This window comes from Capsicum annuum, chromosome 4, assembly GCF_002878395.1.
Source record: "Capsicum annuum cultivar UCD-10X-F1 chromosome 4, UCD10Xv1.1, whole genome shotgun sequence".
In the NCBI taxonomy this organism is placed as follows: Eukaryota; Viridiplantae; Streptophyta; class Magnoliopsida; order Solanales; family Solanaceae; genus Capsicum; species Capsicum annuum.
Window position 1 is genome coordinate 30674686 of NC_061114.1, and position 22597 is coordinate 30697282.

Here is a 22597-nt window from a genome sequence, read left to right on the forward strand (position 1 = left end):
TTTTTTTTTAGTTAATTTGTTAGCAAGTTTGCAGTCCTGATCTTATTGGTCATGCTAATTTTGGGTATTTATCTGACCTACATAAATCTCGGTCTCAAATAGGCTATGTGTTTATATGTGATGGTACTGCAATATTTTGGAGATATACAAAGCAGTCTATCGTAGCTACTTCATCAAAGCATGCTGAGATAATAGCTATTCATGAAACAAATCGAGAATGTGTATGGTTGAGGTCCATGATACATCTCATTTGAGAAAAATGTGGTGTGAAATATGACAATCTACCCACAATTTTATACGGAGATAATGCATCATGCATAGCACATCTTAATAGAGGATTCATAAAAGGAGATAGAATGAAGCACACTTCATCAAAGCTTTTCTACATACATGAGCTATAAAAGAATGGTGATATCAACGTTCAACATATTCGTTCAAGTGACAATATGGCTGATTTTTTCACCAAGTACCCTCCAATTGCAACTTTCAAGAAGATGGTGCACAAGTTCGGAATGCAAAGGTTCAAGGATGTTCTCATTAGGGGAGTTAATACGTGTTGTACTCTTTTTCCCTTACAAGATTTTTTCCCACTGAATTTTTCTTGTAAGGTTTTTAATGAAGCAGCTTATATGCGTATTGTTAGAGATGTGTACTCCTTTTCCTTCACTAGATTTTTTTTCCTACTGAATTTTTTCTAGTAAGATTTTAACGAGGCACATCATCTATCTAGACATTCAAGGAGAGTGTTATAAATGTATTTACATTATATTGAATGTCTAGCAAAATCTAATAAGATCTAGTTGATATCTATCGGGATTTGAAGTTTCTGACTACTAGGAATATTTTTTTCTATAAATAAAGAAATTTTGTTCATTGTATTCTCAATCTGATGATCTCTCATCCCGCAAAAGAAGAAATAAGAATCACTCTCTCAATTCTCTCTACTCTTCTTCTTGTTATTTATTGTTTTATAACAATACTGAAATTGTAGCAACTAGAATTTATTCTCTTTCATCTGTCAAAAGAAAGGAGGCAACCTCCAACGCCAATAGATAAATAAATAATCAAAAGCTCGTATCCTACAGGAAGATATGGTTCAGTATTCTGGTGGCATTGCTGTTTCAAACATCGTCTATGCATTATTCTCGTTTGTATTTCAACAAAACATGCTCTTTGTCCATTTCCTTCTCCAAGTTATTGCCTGCATTAATTTCTTAAAATTGTTTAAGAAAAGCAATTACGCCAGTATATTGTCACATGCTTTTATAGAAACGAAGTAATGGAAACAAACTTTTCACTAGGACACTTGGCACTCTTCTTTTCTACGGAAACTAATAAAACAAGAAATATTCGAATGAAGATATATGTTACCCCTATGATAAACTAGAAAAGAATAATGGAACTGTTTCACGACCGGCTCGGCTTAGCTTTTTTTCTTTTATTGAATCGATTCCACCAGACAAAAATTCATTTGATTGATGCATGTACATTCAGTATAGAGCTCAATATACACCTGATTCTCACCGTTTATAACTTGAAATGTTACGTAGAACAGCAACTAGGAAAGAACATGCCACATGTTCGCTTAGCTATTACACATGATTTGCATTGTGAAACAATGTTTGAAGGCAAAAATAAATAAATGAAACTAACATCCTATGAATAACCAGGCCCCCCACACAAAGGGGAAAGATCATTTGGTAGTCACAGATAATTATTCTTCAATTATTGGGACACTCCGAGGAAATTCTGTCCCTCATGAAATGGCAAGTTTGTCAGCAATGCGAACAATGACGTTTCTCCAGATAATCCCTTCATCAACATGGCCGACGAATATCCCTAAGCTCGGGTAACTGGTACAGCAATTAGGGGTGGACATATTTTGATTTTAATCAAAAAAATCAAAAAATCAAATCGAAATTTAATTTTGATTTTGATTTTTTGATTTTTCAGATCGGATTAGGTTTGTGATTTTAAAATTTTAATTTTTCGGTTCAATTTTCGATTTTAAAAAAAAAAGTCTGTTAAACCTAAAAGCCAAAATTTTATGAATAAATAAATAATATATATATTTTATTATATATATATAATATTTAGTAATTCACATTCACAATTAACATTTAAAAGCAAATTCTCATACGCCGCAGCCATTGCCCATTGCCAACCCTCAATCCCTATTCTGGTATTCCCTGTGTTGCGTTGTTTCTCACGTACACCAGCGACGACGAGTCACGACTCACGAGTGTTCCTCCTTTCCACCGATGGTAAGGCAGTGTTCCTTTCGTCGATCGTTTTCACTTCTACTGATTGTGGGCTTGTGAGTTGTGACTATCCACCGGTGAGAAATAGTGGAGCCGGCGGTGACCAACCGACCACTCTTGTTTTATGCAGAAAGCGTATTGTCTCAAGGACTATTTTTATGAGTTTTGTGTTACTTTGTAGACTATTTATGCAAGGTTATTATATGTAATGATTAATGACATTATGTATTATGTTAAGCTTATGATTATTTCATTTCGTTTCATCCATGTTGAGTTATTTATAGTTATTTATATTTGAAAATGAAAAACAGGTTTGAAAAAAAAAAATTCTAAAAAAGCCCATCAATTTTAAATGCTCAGTTATGAAAAAAAAGAGACTAACTACTTTAATATTTCAAACCGATAAAAATCTAAAATAACCTAACCGAATTTGTAAAAACCGAACCGAACCAAATTTATTTCGGTTTGGTTATAGATGTCATTTTTGTCAATTCGAAAACCAATAAACCAAACCGATATTAAACAATCAGATCGAACACCCACCCCTAACAGCAATTGCATTCTCCAAGATATGATTCAGTATTCTGGTGGCATAGCTGTTTCAAACATTACCTGCTTTGCATGTACCTGAATACCATAAAACAACACTACATACCTAGTATATTCCCACCAAGTGGAGTCTAGGGAAGGTTAAGTGTATGCAGTCCATACCACTACCTCAAATGTGAGATAGAGAGGTTGTTTCCGATAACCCCAGCTCAAAATAAAACAATCTAGACAAGAAATAGTAAAAGGGCAAAGATACAATAGAAATAACACATCCAATAATACCATAAACAAGATGCACCAAGTAATACAACAAATGATACAGCATCCTAAACTCATACTAACCTTCTACCCTAATCCGCCTCTCCACAACTTCCTATCTAGGGTCATATCCTCAGTAAGCTCCTCGGTAAGCTGGAGTTGCTCCATGTCATATGTCTAATCACCTCCCTCCAATATTTCTTCGGTCCACCTCTACCTCGCTTGAAACCATCCCTAGCCAACCTCTCACACCTCCGCAGCAGGGCATCCCTGCCACTCCTCATCACATGACCAAACCATCTCAACCTCGCTTCTCTCATCTTAGCTTCCACCGAAGTCACTCCCACCTTATCTCGAATAACCTCATTTCTAATCCTATCTTTCCTAGTATACTCACACATGCACCGAAGCATTCTCATCTCCGCCACCTTCATCTTCTGGATGTGGGCCTTATTAACAGGCCAACACTCCGCCTCATACAACAAAGCTGGTCTAACCACCTCTCTGTAGAACTTGCCTTTAAGTTTAGGAGCTACCTTTTTGTCACACGAGATTCCGGAGGCGAGCCTCCATTTCATCCACCCTACCCCAATCCCAATCCGATGAGTGACATCTTCGTCAATCTCTCCATTCTCCTGAACGATAAACCCCAGATACTTGAAATTATCTCTGTTATTGATAGAATGAGTATCAAGCTTAACAACCACATTGGACTCATGAGAAACCTCACTGAACTTACACTCCAAATATTCCGTCTTGAACCAACTCAACCTAAAGCCTTTAGACTCGAGGAAGTGAGAACATTAAAACATGTGTCCTCGGTCACCAGCCTATAGGTGATATAGAGCAAAGCAAGGATTCAACCAAAGAATTACTGCAAACTCAGATCTTCAACCATCAATTAGAGTTTAGTCAAAGCCATACCTTTCTTTTATTGGCCCAGTCAATTCGTAGTAGTCAGGAAAACCTTGGAGCCTTGCATTTTCGCGGATCGTGAGCACTCTGTCTTGTACTGGATGTATTATGGTCTGGAAGGAACATGAGAACAACGGACAACACATCACGATGAGACAAGATAAAAAACGTAATGAATTGAGATAAGATGGCAAAGGTTAAAGCTACCTGATTTTTTTTTAACAAGGTAACATTAGGTTAAAGCTACCTGATTATGTGGTTCATATCTCGTCACAACTGTTAGGACGGTTTCATCACACCACAAACGACCAAACGGTCTGCATAACGTCACACAAGTAAAACGGTATTTAGCATTAAGGAGATGGAGGTGAAAATACATGTAGATACCAAATCAGAAAGGGGAAAAGATGGAGTCGTCATTACTTTGAGGAATTGCCACCGACAAAGCTCATAGCATAGTCAGGGACCTGTTAAATTTAAATATCATAAGATCCAGAAACGAACAACACAATAGTTATGTCACTTGGAACAAAAGCACACCAAAGGCTTCCCCGAAGGTAGTCTTACTCTCTCCGCGTCTGGGTCCCATTCAACTTTATTCTCTGGCCGAACACGAACCCCAGGCACGTCCGTTTGCACCCTACAATCACGGAAGGTCAAGAACTCAGCACCACGACTTAAGTACCAAAATGATATGACAGAAACAATTAATACACGTTCCGATTGGAAATTTGACATACACGCAGATAGTCATTGTCATTCAACTGAAGAAGATGATTGTATAGAACACTTACCAGCAAACCTACAAAATAACCACACTGCATCAGCAAAACTCATTAATGCAGAACCCATTTCAAGCTCAACCGTAGTTATAAAATGAAACCTCTCAAACTAAGAACTGAGTGTTGTTTCTGTAGATGCTTCTCATGTGCAACACATGCAAAAACATGGAACTAGCAGGCTTCCATTACTCTACATGCAAACTATGTGGACTCACCATTCCTCCCGAATCTTACAAAATGCTGGAAATCAGATCTAGGCTCATCAGTGTGAGTAATGTAAGTCAAGTAGTGTAAGTCATTTCATCTGCTCATTATTCTCCACCAAAAAAGAAAATCATATACATAAAAAGAGGAAAAATGATGCTCATTAGTTTATGTTAAGTAATTGGAAGTTCCTTCAAAACAACTTTAATATCTCTTGCGTACCGAAGGAAAACCAGAAAGTGCATCACTAAGAAAGAGTTCTTCTTTAACTCGAGTTCTCAGCCTTCATCATATGCAACTGTGTTTGACTGCATTAGCACATGGATGTACATATAGTCAATATCAAATGCTACATCATTCATGACCATTTTAAGATAAATCAAACACGTACCTCAAATTCTATGGGAGTAACACCCCTCAAAATAACTCTATATGTGGGCAATGGATATAGTGGCAACTTCTGCAACATGATGACAAGATTTAAGCAGACTGAGGATGGTGGATAGGTGCATTCAATTCAATATTGAAAAACTATTAAATAACTCGATATCAAAATCAGTATTACCTCTGACGAAAGAATACCCCGCGTGGTAGGTCACCCCTACAAGTCTGCTTAACGCATATTGCCCACGGAACGATTGGAAAATTTGATAAGGTCCACCACGTTCTCCATTAATACAAACCTCAGTTTCAAGAAATCCATGTTGTCCGTGTAGACCTATAACTATGCTTATTACTCCTATTATGGCCAGAAACTGGTAGAACAACAAGAAGAGAGAGGCAAAGGGAGACATACAAGTAAAGATTACAGTTTTGGGAGTTGTGAGAGAGTGAATGAATAAAATTGGAGGGGTCAGAGGTCAAGATTCCAAAAAGGTATGCTTTTACCTCTCTCTCTCTCAACTTTTCCATCCATCAAACTCTCTCATCTTCTTTTTTATCTCTTCTCTCATTATTCATGCAAAATAATGAGCCTTGATGTAAAGGGGAGAATAATAAAATTGGCAGTCCTCTCAAGGAATGGAATTAGGACCAGTACCACAAGTCTGACAGCTGATTTTATTTTAAGCAACACGCACCCAATTGACGCCAAAGCCCCAACCAACACTTCGTCACGTTTCCTTGAAGAACTTCTGTATGCGTCACCACATAACCATAACTAGATATTCTCCTTCCTAAAATGAACCAATGTGACAGTATGTACAAGTTAATTGACTCTAGGAGAAGAAATTACATGCCTCCTGCCTCAATCTCCTCTTGTTTAGAAAGAATAAACCAATTGCTTTCCCTCATCTTTAAAGACGATCATCATTTCAAATTAGTAGTTAATTCCACTAAATATTATATATATAACTCTCTCCAATATTAAGAGGGATATAAGTATTAGAAAATGCTTGATGCACATTCACTTGTGTATTAAAAAACAAAAAACATGCTTCACTCCCTTCATCTACAATTTGATGAATTAAAACATCTCATGTAGAAAGACCTTCCTAGTTAGGAAGGAAATTTTGAATTCAATATAGGCATGCTGACATAAAAACTATTTAAAGCACATGAACCATGATTTAACCACTATTACTAAATTTGACTACAAAAATAAAATAAATATAATGGTATATCAGACCAAAGCGAGCCGTAGTTGAATTTGGAACTAGGCACCAAAAAACTAAGTCAACGGGTGTGTCACTTGTGGACGGGCTACCAAGACCATGGAGTATTAATCTTTCCTTGAGACAACTCATAAATAAATGGGTCTCTCTTTTGAAAATTGCAGGCCTGTATCCAACAAAAATCTTACAGCGTGTTCATTAATTCAACTTGAAAGAGCATGCTCTTATCACCATCTCTTTGCCAATGCTGTTCAACTAATGTTTATGCTGTTCACATCATTATAATAGTGAGGGAGGGCAGCCAAAGCCACAATGTTATTGTCACAATCTACCTAGGCAATGCAATTTCGTGTTTTTCTTTCGTTCTCTGAATGATTACGTACACTTCTCCTAATGGTAAATGGAGAGACTATTGCTAGCATATTTTGTTTAAAAGTAGCATATTCTTCTTTTGACTCCAATCCTTTCTGTTTCATCTATCTTATAAATGACCAAGTATAGTAACTTATTATACTAACACTGATAGTATGACCTTGCTTAATATGATGAAATTCAACTAGTGAGAACGATAGTGTATGATCCTAGGCCCCTTGAACAGTGGATAACATATGTAACTGCCGAAGGAAGATGGTATTTTCTACAATGTCTCAATTATATGCATATGTTTGGAAGCCTAGGATTATACTCCAAAATGAACTTCTTCCTGATACAGATTCTAGCACCTTTCCCTGAACAAGAATGGATTAGACTGATCAACATGCCAATACTAATACAAGAAAGACACGAAACTAAAGAGGAATCAAGGTGACCACGAGATTATGTAACAGCAAAATCTAGCTATAGTCATGAATAAAAGTCACATCTTCTACGAATCTTTTTAGGCTCAGGATCTAATCTTATGTAAAAATCTTAACGCAATAAGTAGAACTTTTACGATACTATAGTATACTTGTGTTCCCACTCTATAGTAGCTCAAGTTAATTGACCATAATTTCTTTGTCTTGTGGGAAGGCAAATTCTGCTGATGTTGTAAAAGTGAAGTTTCTCTATATGGGAAGGTACACCAGCAAAATGCCTTTTTTCCCTCCAAATCATCAATATTTAAAACGAAAAAGGTACAAATATGCCCCCGAACTTTAATAAACGGTACAGATATACCCTCCATCATACTTTGGTTACAAATATACCCTTGCCGTTAATGAAAAGGTACAAATATACTCTTCTCATTAACGACGGAACACGTGTCAACATCATATTGGTTGGCCCTTTTTAATTTATTTTATCTATGAATAATTTAATCTATCGTAAATTATAATTCATACCCGATCCAAATAACCCGACCCGATCCATGTAATAGAGAAGCTTCAAGAAACATATCACGCATCTCTATTCACGCGTGTTTCTTTCTTCCACTCTCTCACACTCACACTCTCTCACTAACCCAAAAAACCCTAACAAATACATTGATTCGATTCATGTTTCGATCCATCTACCATCTAAAATCGAGTACAAATTTGTTTAATATTGTGATGTTGGTTAATGTTCTGATGTTAGATTAATATTCTGACGTTGTTTAATGTTTCTAACGACTGTTGTTTGTTTTTTCTGATTCATGAGCGTCAATGAATCAGAAATTCTTCATGATTGTTGTCCTGCTTTAAATTCATTGTTACACCATTGTTCACCAACTTCAAAGAGTGAACAAGAAGACAACATTTTAAGAACAGAAACATGAGAAAAACTTGCAAAGTTTGGACATTCCTCGGCCAAACCAAGGTCCTCATTGTATCACAGGACGGTTCGGATTATTTGGATCGGGTATGGGTTATAATTAATATGGATTAAATTATTCATAGATAAAATAAATTAAAAGGACCAAACAATAGTACAATACGATGCTGGCACGTGTCCCGTCGTAAATGAGAAGGGTATATTTGTACCTTTTCATTAACGACAAGGGCATATTTGTATCCAAAGTATGATGGAGGATATATTTGTACCATTTATTAAAGTTCGAGGGTATATTTGTACCTTTTCATTAGCGGCAAGGGTATATTTGTACCCAAAATATGACGGGGGTATATTTGTACCATTTATTAAATTTCAGGGGCATATTTGTACCTTTCCCGAAAATGTGGCATGTGTATACGAGGTAACTTAGGAGAAGCTAACAAGGTCAATTCAAGCTAAGCTCAAAGTTGTTGCAACATCCAAATCTTAATGAATCTGATGTAATGATGATTATTAGATATTCATTATGCAAAACCAAAGTAAGTTAGGTATCCCCTCCATCTCTTTAAATTCATTCTTGTTTCAGCTTGTGCAATCTATCATCTTCCAGTGACAACTTGAAATCATTGTACCAAATTCGAGTAACTTTAAGAGATAGAATGTGCAGCCCAGAAAAGAACCAAATACTGAAAAAGAAAGATATGTCCCAATAGAATCTTTGAAATTCCACAACTGCTATATGAGTATTAAGTTCTAAGACATTTTATTTACCATTTGTTTGTCCACATGCTCATGAATCCTTTTCTAACAGTACATTTTAAAGATTCTGAATGAACAGGGCCCTTATATACACATAATCAGTTATAATATCATTTTCATCATAGATAACAATTCAATGTTTTTTTCTTCAGATAGATCATTTCATGACGATTCAATGAAAACTTGATTCTCATCTGTAACTTAAGAGAAATAGGTGCTCCCTCCTTTCAATATATTTGTCTTTCATTTTTAGACTATTCAAAAAAGAATGACACTTTCTTTACACCCAACATCCTACATGACATTTAAAACTACAAGATTCAAAGAGTATTTTGGTACATTACACCTATCTTTAGTTTAAAACCATAAAATTTAAATTGCCTTGTATTATTTATTAACCATTTGTTTCAGTTCGGTAATTTCCAAGGGGCAAGTGCCATTAATATCCTGCCCATAAACTTTCTTTATTCTCATTGGAGAAAGACTACCATGGCAGGCTTTACGCGTAAGTCCAGATGCTTTCTTTATCTCACTCAAAAGTAAACCATATTCTACGACCCTCTAAACACTATAGCAACCACTCTCTTCATCTACCTAAGTATTTTGGAGAAAGATGACTAATACACCACAACATGCGGAAGCAGGAGAAGATAGGGCCTACTTGGATTGGCTTATTTTTAAGTGCTTTTGAGCCAAAATGGCTTTTAAGCACTTTTGAAGTGTTTGGGTAAAATAAAGTAAGTGCTTTTAAGCACTTATTTTTAAGCTAAAAAGAAAAAAATAAGTCATTAAGTTAGAATTCCTTTAACTTCTGGCTTTTGACTTATAAATCAAAAGCTATAAGCCCATCCAAACACCATAACCAGGATCTAATCAATAAATACAGAAATAGAAGAAAAGGACCAGTCCATTAGCTAACAGCTACAATGTACATAGCTCCCAAAAGAGAAAATCAAACAAGAACAATGCATGGGGGAAAAAGAACATAAAAGAAGCTATGCATGGTGGAAACAGAACATAAAAGAAGCTAACTTCGTGCCAAGAAATTATCAAATTAAGCAGCTAACAACAAAAACTTACTTCTCAACTCCAATTGGGAAAAAGCTAATATCTACCAACCAAAACAAAATCATTGTCATCCAAAACTTGGACATCTCTTTCACCTATAAAGTTTTCCCGTCCAATTTCCCTAACAATCTTCCCAAATTCCTCTCTCTTTTCCTTTGTAAGTGGAACATATGGAAGGCGAAAGACAGGCCTCACAACTCCGAGTTGAGCTAAAGCTGTATTTAGAGCAATGGGGTTTGGCTCATGAAACAACCATTCAACCAATGGCATTAGCTTTGAGTTCAAAGCAGGATTCTTTCCTCCAAACATTAGTTCATGCATCAGATCAGGAACCAAGTTGCTGGTGACAGAAATAACTCCCATAGCACCATGATCCCACCTTGAGTCATGGCATTGATCATCATTTCCACTCCACACGACCAACCCATTACTTGTATACTGCTCCACTCTATCATTTCCGACACACTCTTTGACACCAGCAAGGTTAGGGCTCTTTGCTAATGTCTGAATTACACATGGGGGAATGTCTTGACCAGTCCGTGATGGCACATTATAAATGATAGTAGGGCCCATAGGGAGCACACTGTCAAAGTGAGAAATCATACCCTCAATGGAGGTCTTCCCATAGTAGGGATTAATATGAAGAGCTGCATGCATACCCACAGCAAATCCCTGTTCAGTTGCATGGATTGCTTCCCTTGTGGAGTTGCTTCCTGTATTTCCAATGACTTTGATTGATCCACCAAAACAATTGACTGTGTGACCAATGAGCATGATATGTTCATCCCAGCTCATCAACTGACCTTCACCTGTCGTGCCACCAACAATCACACCCTCAACGCCATTTTCGATTTGCAAATTTACTAAGGCGTCATAAGCCTCAAGATCAAATCTTCCATCCGGTAAATATGGGGTTTTGATTGCAGTAATCAATCGAAGTGATTTTATGTCCTCAGCAAATGTCCTGCATAAGAGAAGATTAAATGAATTTATGTTAAACATTTTGTTTGCATGTATCTCTTATAAATCTCCATAATGTTGATATTCACTTAATAACTCTGTATTAACTAAAAGGGAAATATTTGTCTATTTCCAATGCATGAATCATTAATTGCTGCTAATAGCTCATCAGAATAAGATGATCACGGATGCCCCATTTTGTTCACACAGCAATACCTAAGCATTTCAATATACTGGATAGTTGCTAATACTGTTTATTCACGGAAAACAGACCTCATTACAAGGCTAGGAATAACATCCCAAACAGATGAACCATTCATCAAATCACACACGCAAACGAGATGATAAAACTATGCTCAAGGAACCACTAGAGCCTTCTAATCTCTTATTCTGTAATATGTGTTACTAACATTGAATTTGCCAACAACAAATTACATTATCTACTACTATTAAGTCAATTCTGATAGTCAACATATTTTTCTTTCGTAAGTAAAGATAAAATTGGTGAATATACATCCTTTCATCTATCATCTCACCTAACACTTTCCTCAAATGGGAGTTAACTGTCCTTTACTCTAAAATTTCCAACAACCTGTATTTTACCAAATCATTTCGCCTTTGACAACTCTTGCTATAACCATACCTGCCACATTCAGGCTTCCATGAAGTATTGAAAAACTTAAATTAACCTCAAAAACGCCAGTACATTCTAATTATACACATATAATGAAGTCGTCCGACATACCCAAGGCAAGCAGCACGTGAAATGGCATTATCCACTACGCACAAAACCAGTCAATGGCATTGTGCATTTCAACAAGTCAATTGAACAACATCTAACTACATGTGATTTCCTCAAACCAAACCAATTTAGAACAGTAAGAATACTGAAGAAAAAGAAAAACTTCCTTATGTCAGAGATCACTTTAAACCCAAATGTCAACACTGTAAGGGGATATTACCTATTTTTAACTTCATAACTGCGCATTGGGAGGTGAAAACTTGGAATTACTGCTGCTCTTGGCGATCTCCATAATGTAGTTCTCCTGTTAAAAAATAACAGAAACATGATCACATTATGGCTTTTTCTGAATGTACTCCCTCCGTTCCTTATTCATATTTAGTTTCTCGAAAGTCAATTAGACTAATTTTCAGCGTTAAATTGGATTAAATTAATCAAATAATTTAAAATACGATTTAGATATTCACATACTACATAAAAAGTAATACTTATAATTTACACTTCATCTCATAACAATATGGTGATAAAATATATTTTAAAATGTTGGTCATAGTTTATGTAGTTTGACTCTTAAAAACTGAAACAGGACAACCATTTTGGAGCGGAGGTAGTACAAGATAAAAACTTGACCTGAAAGACGATAAAGCACAAAACTTTAACGAAAAGGATCACTTCCTCCAGCCCAATTAATATGACACATTTTCCTTTTTATTCAGTGACAATTTAAATTTAAAATGTCAATGCCACCCAATCACCTATGACTTATTTCAGACCACAATGTTATGACCCCAAGGTTATGGAATAATTAAGTGTAGTTAGCGGGGTTCAAAGTGAGGCAAGAGTTTTTGTTTGAATTTGGCGGAATACAAATGGAGGGCTAGGATTAGAAATAATTAGAAGGGAACCGACGATCATGATGGAGCCACGTGGCAGGGTAGTTACAAATACCCATCAGAGGAGAGAGAAAGGGCTAACAGAAAATTGGTACTCATTCTTCTCGTCTCTTCCTCTGGTTCTCTCCCCTTTCTCTTCTCTCCCAAAGTCTCTTTCTAATTCTTCTCTCATCTAATCTGCAGGTTCTCACGGATTCAATGACACCTCTTCCTACCCATTTTTAGTTATAATTTTCATTTTCATTGTATTTGAGATTCATTTTGTCTATTTTTCGATTAATGAGAAAACCCGAAAATTCCCAAAGTATTGTCGAGTTGATTTAATTTCTGTAATCTAATTCGAGATCTCAGTCCATAACATCTAGTATCAGAGCCAGATCGTGCGACCTGTGTGGTAAGGATGGCAGAGGGTACTCGTTGGAAGGTAACAGATGATAAGCTAGCTCGGCATGATGAACTGCTCGCAGATCTGTTAAATTCACAGCAGGAAGTGAAGAACACGCAAGTAGGAATCCAAGGAACGCTAGAATTGACCCTTGATTGATTGGGTGCACTGGAAAGAGCTCCTGCAGGACATGCACATTGGTGGTGGGCAGTTACCCAATCCAGCTCAAGACATCAGGAACAGCCAACAACCAGCTCCAATTCTACCACCCAAGTGGGAACTACCTCAATTCGAAGGTCACGAACACAAGGTATGGATACGAAAGTGTGAAAGATATTTTACGCAGTATAGAATTGTTGATGAAAGTAGAGTGGAAACTGCTGCACTTTATTTGAATGGATCTGTTGAGGTGTGGTATCACTCACTAGTGTTGAGTCGAGGAGTAGTGAATTGGGTAGATTTTAAGGAGGAACTAATCAGTAGGTTTGGAGAGATATTAGTCAAAGATATGGTGGAGGAATTAACAAGTTAAGCCAGACAGGTACAGTTGATGAATTTTTGGGTAGATTTGAAGATCTAAAGGCACAAATGCTTATTAGGAACCCAACCTTGAATGAGGCTCACTTCTTATCTAGCTTTATAGGTGCCTTGAAAGAAGAAATCAGATTTGCTGTTAAGATGTTCAGTTCAAACCAACCACATTGAAGACGGCAATTGAGAAGGCTAGCATGTAGGAAATGGCTATTGAGGCTGCCTTAAGGAGGAACAAGACCACTATCATGAGTAATCAAACATTGGTTAATTCTGGAACTAGTGCTAACAAGACTAATAGTCGCCCGACTGTAAGGAATAACACTTTCAGAATTAGCCTTGAAGTATATGAATATAGGAAGGCAACCATTTGTGTTTCAGATGTGGTGATAAGTACGGACTTGGGCATATCTGCAAAAAGAAGCAACTCAATTGTATGGTGGGGGAAGTGGAGGTTGAACCTGTGGAAGATACAGCTGAAATTACTGAAAAACCTCCTGATTTATTACTATAAGGTGTATTAGAGCAAGAGATACAACATGTTGTGTGTGTGTCTCAATGCTTTGACAGGCCACAATAGAGGAGAAAATACCATCTTAGTGGGAGGTACTCTGAAGAAGAGGCAACTATCTCTGCTGGTTGACTCAGGTAGCACACATAGTTTTATTAATGAACAGTTCAAGCCACTGGTCATCAACCTAGTCATTGCCCACCAGTAAGAGTGACTGTGGCGGATGGTAATTATGTACTATGCACTTCACATTGTAAGGGATTCGTATGGAAAATGCAAGGAAGGTCTTTTATGGAAGATCTGCTCATAATTCCTCTTGTGGGAAGTGATATTGTATTGGGAAATGATTGGATGAAAAAGCACAATCCGACTAAATTTGACCATGAAAGGAGGTGTGTGACTATTGGTAGGAAGAGTAACAAGCTGGTACTACCTGGTTTACCTGAGGAGGGTAGTTTGAGGATGACATCTAGTATCTTGATGAGCAAGATGTTGAAGGAAGGTCAAGCTCTCATTGCTCACTTATTTATGATGACCACAATTTCACATGAGGATGGAGTTCCCATTGATGCAGACATTCAGGAAGTCTTGAATGAGTATGATGAAGTGTTTCTTGAGCCTAAATCCCTTCCACCTGCTAGAGCCTTGGATCATTGTGTTCCTCTAAAACCTGGAGCTATGCCAGTCAGTTTGAGGCCTTACCAGTACAATTATCATCAAAAGAATGAATTAGAGAAACAAGTGAAGGACATGCTTACTAGTGGAGTGATCCAGCATAGTCAGTCTCCTTTTCCATCACCTGCTCTTTTGGTCGAAGGGAAGGATATAACATGGAGGTTTTGTGTAGACTACAGAGGCTTAAATGTTATTACTATCAAAGACAAGTATCCAATTCCCATAGTGGATAATTTGTTGGATAAATTATGTGGTGCTACTGTGTTTTCTAAAGTTGATCTCAGAGTTGGATATCACCAAATCAGGATGAGAGTAGAGGATGTGTTTTAAAAAGCTTTTAGAACCCATGAGGCACATTATGAGCTCAGGGTGATATTATTTGGACTCACTAATGCTCCAACAACTTTCTAGGCTCTGAGGCTCTCATGAATCAAATCTTTAAACCTTTCTTGAGAAAATTTGTGCTAGTGTTTTTTTATGACATTCTTATCTCCAGCCTTACTACAACTGACCATATTCAGAACTTAAGAGTGGTGTTTGCTATCCTCAAAACTCATTCATTGTTTGCAAAGAAGTCTAAATGTTCTTTTGGTCAACCACAGGTGGAGTAATTGGGGCATATCATTAATAAAGATGGAGTAGCTACTGATCCTCAAAAAATTCAAGCCATGGAGGATTGGCCAAAACCTACAACACTCAAGGCCCTCATGGTTCCTTGGTCTCACTGGTTACTATAGGAGGTATGTCAAGGATTATGGTTTCATCTTCACTGACCTATTGAAGAAGGATTCCTTTAAGTGGAATCCTGAAGCAGAGATAGCATTTAAGGAACTCAAGGAAGCCATGACCACCACTCCAGTGGGGACAGATGCTAGTCATGGAGGCATTGGTGCAGTCTATTGCAGAAAGGTAAACCAATAGCTTATTTCAGTAAGGTGCTGGCATTGAAGCACAGAGGGAGGTCAGTATAGAAAAAGGAATACATGGCACTTCTGAGTGTTATTGATAGATGGAGGCACTATCTTTAGTTCAAGCACTTCATAGTGACGACAGACCATCATAGCTTAAAACACTTACTAGAACAAAAGGTGACTTCAGCTATTCAACAGAAGGGGTTAACCAAACTCTTGGGATTTATTATGAAGTCCAATATAAAAAGAGAGCCAAGAATAGGGTGGTTGATGCACTGTCTAGGCAACATGAAGGGGTAAGAAGCATGGAAACTCAAGTACAAGGACAGTTGTTGGCTATCATCACTTGTACTCCTGCATGGATTCAAGAGGTGACAGACAGTTATATAGATGATGGTCAGGTGCTGAACATTGTGACACTAATGGTTGTAAACTCTAATGGACCTAGCTTGTGGCATTACTCAGCCAGCATTCTCAAAAAGAAGGGTAAGGTATATATTCTGAGGCAAAAACTAATTTCCTCCTTTCATGACACACCACTTGGGGGTCATTCTGGACAGTTGGGAACATTGAAGAGGTTGGCTCAATGCCTTTACTGGCCAAAAATGAAAATGATGGTGAATGATTGTGTTTCCAGTTGTGACATTTGTCACAGAAACAAAGATGATAACTCAGCTTACCCTAGACTCTTACAGCCTTTGCCCATCCCCAATCAAGCTTGGAGCCACATCACTATGGACTTTATTGAAGGCTTGCCAATGTCCAAGTCAAAAGATTTCATCTTAGTAGTGGTTGACAGGTTTACTAAGTACGCCCATTTCCTCACTTTGTCACATCCTTTTACTGCAGCTACAGTTGCAAATCTTTTTTGGAAAAAAATTCATAGCTTGCATGGAACCCTGAGTCTATTGTTACTGACAGGGACAAGGTGTTTGTGAGCAAATTTTGGTAGGTTTTGTTTAAGTTATTGGGCACTCGGCTGCATTTTAGTTCTGCTTACCATCCACAGAGTGATGGACAAACTTACAGAGTGAATAGGTGTTTAGAAAATTATTTCAGATGTATGTTGGCTAATAGACCTCACCAGTGGAAGCAATGGTTACCAGTTGCCAAGCGGTGGTATAATACTAACTTCCACACTAGTTTGCAATGTACACCATTTGAGGCTTTGTACGATTACACTCCTCAACAACTATCTCTGGGTCCACTCTTAAAGAACATAGTTTAAGTTGATGACGATGTAGTGATGCAAAGACAACAATTTTTACAATTACTCAAGGACAACGTGACAAAGGCACAAGCAAGAATGAAGTACCTCTTTAGCTCTGGGAAGAAATCTCAAACTTAGTTCCAAGTATTATGGACCTTATGCAATCACTACTAGAATTGGTGATGTTGCCTACAGCTTAGCACTACCACCTGAATCCAAAGTGTATCCAGTGTTTCATGTGTCCATTCTTAAGAAAAAAGTGGGTGATCAGCTGCAGAGTGGTGGTATAATACTAATTTCCACACTAGTTTGCAATGTACACCATTTGAGGCTTTGTACGGTTACACTCCTCAACAACTATCTCTTGGTCCTCTCTTAGAGAACATAGTTCAAGCTACTGTACATGTAGTGATGCAAAGACAACAATTTTTACAAGTACTCAAGGACAACTTGACCAAGGCACAAGCAAGAATGAAGTACCTCTTTACTCTGAGAAGAAATGTCAAACTTAGTTCCAAGTATTATGGACCTTATGCAATCACTACTAGAATTGGTGTTGTTGCCTACAGGGTAGCACTACCAACTGAATCCAAAGTGCATCCAGTGTTTCAAGTGTCCCTTCTAAAGAGAAAAGTGGGTAATCCTGTGGTGGTTCAATCCGCATTGCCTTCTACCGATTCAGATGGCCGGTTCTTGGTCCAACCAGTGGCTATTCTACAAAGGCAAGTGGTGAAGAAAAATAATACAGCTGTTGTCCAAGTGTTCGTGCAGTGGTCTAACCTTCCACCTGAAGATGCAACTTGGGAAGACTATCGGTTTCTGCGTGCTAAGTTCACTAATTTGGATTCTTAATCCTTGAGGACAAGGATTTTTTAAGGTGAATGTTATGACCACGAGGTTGTGGAATAATAAGTGTAGTTAGCGGGGTTCGAAGTGAGGCAAGAGTTTTTATTTGAATTTGGCAGAATACAAATGGAGGGCTAGGATTAGAAATAATTAGAAGGGAACCGACGATAGTGATGGAGCCATATGGCAGGGTAGTTACAAAACCCATCAGAGGAGAGAGAAAGGGCTAACAGAAAATTGGTACTCATTCTTCTCGTCTCTTTCTCTGGTTCTCTCTCCTTTTTCTTCTTCTCTCCCAAAGTCTCTTTCTAATTCTTCTCTCATCTAATCTGCAGGTCCTCATGGATTCAATGGCACCTCTTCCTGCCCATTTTTAGTTATATTTTTCATTTTCATCGTATTTGAGATCCATTTTTTCTATTTTTCAATTAATGAGAAAACCCGAAAATTCCCAAAGTATTGTCGAGTTGATTTAATTTCCGTAATCTAATTCGAGATCTCAGTCAAGATCATAACACACAAATTTCAAAAATCTTCTCGTATATCTTAAACTTTGTGCCCAGTCAAACTAACATCATATAAACTGAGATGCGACTATATTATTGGTATTGATGTGCAGCAACATACCTGTTTGTTGTTCCGGCAGATTCAACGGTAGAGAAATTGTAGAAATGGCAGCCACCTATAATTGAAGATGACATTGTCGGAAACGTAAGCTGAGAGAGAGAGAGAAAGGGCAAACGGCGAGAGAGAGAGGCGGAAGATGCGTTAAAGAGATAAGGCGGAAGAGAGCTTAGGGTTTTCTGGCGCTACTTTTTGTCTTGGTTAAAGGTCAAATATACCCCTTTAACTTTGCGAAAAAGTTCAAATATATTCGTCGTTACAGATTTGATCCAAATATATCCTCGTTATTAAAGTTTAGGAGCAAATATACCCCTAAAATTTGCGAAAAGATTCAAATATACCCTCTGTTACAAGTTTGGCCCAAATGTCCTCGCTATTAAAATTTAGAAGCAAATATACCCATTAACCTTGCGAAAAGATACAAATATACCCTCCGTTACAACCTATAACCCGACCCACCAATTTGGACCAACCCATAACCCGACCCAAATTTTGTTTTCCATCATTGAGGGCCCTTTTTCCTGCAACAAGACAATATCTCTAGTAGTCGTCTAAACGAGGATCATTCTTTCCGTCTAACTAGCCTTCGGAGGAGAAATTACGAATCTATTCCGCAAACCTAACTGTGTAACTTGAGGCATCAAATCTGTATATTAAAGTGATTCTACTCCGTCCCTCGAGAAGTTTGTTGTAAAAATTATCGATATTACTTCCAAAGATTGAAACAAGGCCTATTTCGGATATGACAATTCATTTTTGGGGGTCTGTCTCTCTCTTAGGAGCTGAAACAGCTGGAGAAGCCATGACCCTGATTCTTCTAAATTTTACAACTATTTTGAAATACTTCAGCAGATTAGATTCCTTCGCGATAAAATCAAACAACATGAAAACAAATCAAAGTTTGAAAAATGCAATATCAACACAATATTTGAAGTAGAACACACTGGTAATAAGAAAAATGCAACATTAACAGAAGATTTGAAGAGTCATTGAATTGATGAAATATTTCGATAACATTATAAGATTGAAATTTTGATAAACAAAATTTGGGTCGGTTTATGGGTTGGTCCAAATTGATGGGTTGGGTTAACCCGTAGTGATGTGGTGCAATCGCGTCGGGCCATTGGAAAAGGGACCATCCCGAACTAAACCTTAGCGCGATACGGCGCCATCGCGGTACCCCACGAAACACGAATTTGGCCCTTGGCGCGATGTAGCGTTAGCGTAGTGGTCCACTGGAAAAAGGACGAACGTAAAATAGCAAATCAGTGTGATGCAGTTCTTATCGCGATAGCACACTAAAAAATGACAAACGGGAATTTGGCCATCACCGCAATGCGGCTTTATCGTGTTGGGTTACTATTTCACACTAAAAGCGCCATAACTTCTCACCTGAGTATCGAATTTAGGCAAAATTGGTATCGTTGAAAAACTAATTCAATTTTCTATAATTTGGTAGGTCTTGAGCTGGAGCATGATGATTTGGTGCAAATTCTCGTTGCTAGTGATGTGGTAGGCTAGGTTGAAAGTCATTGAGACTAGTTTGCCAACAAAGTCTCAAAGATGTCACTCATTGACCCTATTGAGTACCTAACGAGTGTGTCAATTGAAGCCACCCAACACCTCAATTTAGTATCCCTATCTCTAGGATTATACCCAAGGTATAGTCAAACTCATAATTACCTTTTTGTCTAAGATAGTGAAAATTAGCAAACTATACCTATAAATTGTCTACTATTGCCTTGGTTCCCATATCCCTATTTCAAGGATGATATGGGTTCCAAAAGTTCACCCAAACCCCTCTTTCAAGGATGGTTTGAGCTTTCAAGAGTTGGAATTTTCACCCACAAACCTATGTGGGTATTTGGGGATTCACCCCATAAATCTCAACCAATTTAATCAAGCAATAGTAGAATCCATCATCAACAAACTAGCAAATGCACAAATAAATCATAGCCCACACATAATTGTTCCCTATTCTAACATAATCCCAAGAGGAAGAACTAGCTACACATAAGATTAATAAGTAAGATATACCCAAAAATCTTCATCAATTTGATTTATTGAAAGATAAAAAGAATGCAAATTGCAAGCTTTAGGTTTCAACAAATCTTCAATAGAAATTTCCAATCCTCTACTTGAAAGCTACTCTAATGTATTCTTCACCCAAAAATTAGTACAATAGTTGTTTTCTCAAAATTGGCAACTAGAATGTGGATAAATTCCACAAAAGTCGGATCTCTTTTCAAAGAGATAGGGTTGAGCTTCTTAAGGGAATTTAGGAATCAGTTGTGTGCATTTACATCTCTGCCCCTGGGATATATTCTCGCTAGGCCGCAATCACGGTAACTCATTCGCGATCACGGTACTTTGACTTGGCTTGACTAATCGCGATCGCGGTCCTCAGACCGTGATTACGGTAATTGAGGCTTGTTCTGCTCTAGGTATTCCAACTGCACTTCTTTTCTCTCTTTTTTATCCTTTTTAGTTTAAGTCCACATCTTTCCATCTCATAACTTGTATGCTTGCAAAATATAGATATTAGTGCATTTAATCATACATATGTTTCATTTATATATTTAAACCATGGTAATGTGCACGAATATTGAGTGCAAATGAGTGGTAAATTGACCACTCATCATCTTGGTTGAGTGATAGCGGATGCATGAATCATATAACTTATGACAAAGAACCCTTTACAGATTTAATGACTAATATAATTACAAAAGTTAGAATAGGCCATAGTGTTCAAATTCTAACAAAAGGAATAGGAACCAAAACAATTGAAAAACAATTAGGTACTAAAATAATTTATGGTATTCATTATGTACTTGATTTGGACCAAAACTTGTTAAGTGTTGGTCAATTATTGGAGAATGGTTTCAGATTATATTTCGAAGATATATTGCTTGATCAAGAAAGACTCAGGACAAAAGTCAAAATGAAAAATAGAAGTTTCTCATTAAATACATAGGAGGAAGAGCAAGTTGTGTATTTAGCAAAACAAAATTCTACTGAATTATGGCATAAGAGACTCGGACACTATCATTATTAAGGGCTTCTCCAAATGCAAAAATTGAAGATGGCGAAGAACCTTTCTGAAGTGGGAGTTAGTTCAACAGATTATCGTGATGGTTGGTTTTGAAAGCAAAGTAGACTTTCATTCCCAAAGGCAACTTAGAGAGTGACAAGAAATTTGCAGCTGGTTCATACATATATTGAAGGACCCCAAAGGAATCCTTCTCTCAAAGGTAGTCCTTACAACATTATTTTTATTAATGATCTGACTCGGATGTGCTGGATTTATTTTCTTAAGTTCAAATTAGAGGTCAAAAGCATTTTCAAGAAGTTCAAAGCAAAAGTGGAAAATGAACGTTGCTACAAAATTTAGATTTTATGATCTAACAACGACAAGGAGCATACTTCTCATTATTTCAATGTATTTTTGAGAAAGAAGGGACTGAATGTCAACTTACTGCTCCTTATAATCCAGAACAAAATGAAGTTAGTAAAAGAAGAAATAGATTTACTATGGAGATGGCAAGATGTAATTTACACGAGAAGGATTTGCCAAAGATATTCTGAGCAGAGGCAGTAAACACATCTGTGTTCTACAAAATCGACTTTCCTCAAAGGTTGTGAAAGATATAACTTTTTTTGAAGCATAGTATGGATACAAGCCTCCACGAAATTTTCTTAAAACATTTGATTGCCTTTGTTTTACGTATGTTCCTCAAGTTAAATGAGATAAACTGTCATGACCCAACAAATTAGACCGTGCATGCACCTACTCTAATCTACCTAGATAGGAGAAACCTTACCACCTATTTTAAATATATGCAGAAATGGATAAGAAAAAATAAATACCTTATTTATTAAAACCTAATTACCAAACCTTTAAATATTTTCCAACGAACTAGCCTAAACAGGTATATAAAAGACATAGCTTCTACCATAGAAACAGTAACAGAATCTGTTGAAGATCTTTATCGTGTCAAGCATGAAACACATATTGATCCTTCTTCCAGATTATACCGCAAAAGTATTTAGTAAGAGTAGTATCAGTACAAACAATATGTATTGGTAAGCATCATCGATCAATTCAAATTAAATCACATAAATATTCGAAAAGAAAACATACAATTTAAAAGTTATTTAGCTAAGAAATT

General features: G+C 37.1%; 2 protein-coding genes across 6 annotated transcripts; both read right to left on the reverse strand.

The window, feature by feature from the left end:
* Positions 1-935: 935 nt before the first annotated feature.
* On the reverse strand, positions 936-9968 carry LOC107868127 (DNA (cytosine-5)-methyltransferase 1). Of its 5 annotated transcripts, XM_047410798.1 has the most exons (9): positions 5535-9968; positions 5361-5429; positions 5192-5277; positions 4724-4785; positions 4524-4623; positions 4407-4450; positions 4231-4300; positions 3993-4096; positions 1509-3898 (listed from the first exon to the last, which is right to left on the reverse strand). In XM_047410798.1, the coding sequence occupies exons 4-9, from the start codon at positions 4741-4743 to the stop codon at positions 3835-3837; spliced, it is 402 nt and encodes a 133-aa protein (XP_047266754.1). In that variant the 5' UTR covers positions 4744-4785; positions 5192-5277; positions 5361-5429; positions 5535-9968; the 3' UTR covers positions 1509-3834. The 5 variants fall into 5 exon arrangements, with proteins under 5 accessions (XP_047266756.1, XP_016570207.1, XP_047266754.1 ...); XM_047410800.1 differs by lacking the exon at positions 1509-3898 and adding an exon at positions 936-1213 and having other exon boundaries at positions 4724-5277; positions 5535-9961; XM_016714721.2 differs by lacking the exon at positions 1509-3898 and adding an exon at positions 936-1201 and having other exon boundaries at positions 4724-5277; positions 5535-9955.
* Positions 9962-18671, reverse strand: LOC107868126 (4-hydroxy-tetrahydrodipicolinate synthase, chloroplastic). Its single transcript, XM_016714719.2, has 3 exons — positions 18432-18671; positions 12063-12146; positions 9962-11104 (listed from the first exon to the last, which is right to left on the reverse strand). The coding sequence occupies exons 1-3, from the start codon at positions 18503-18505 to the stop codon at positions 10177-10179; spliced, it is 1086 nt and encodes a 361-aa protein (XP_016570205.1). The 5' UTR covers positions 18506-18671; the 3' UTR covers positions 9962-10176.
* Positions 18672-22597: the final 3926 nt, after the last annotated feature.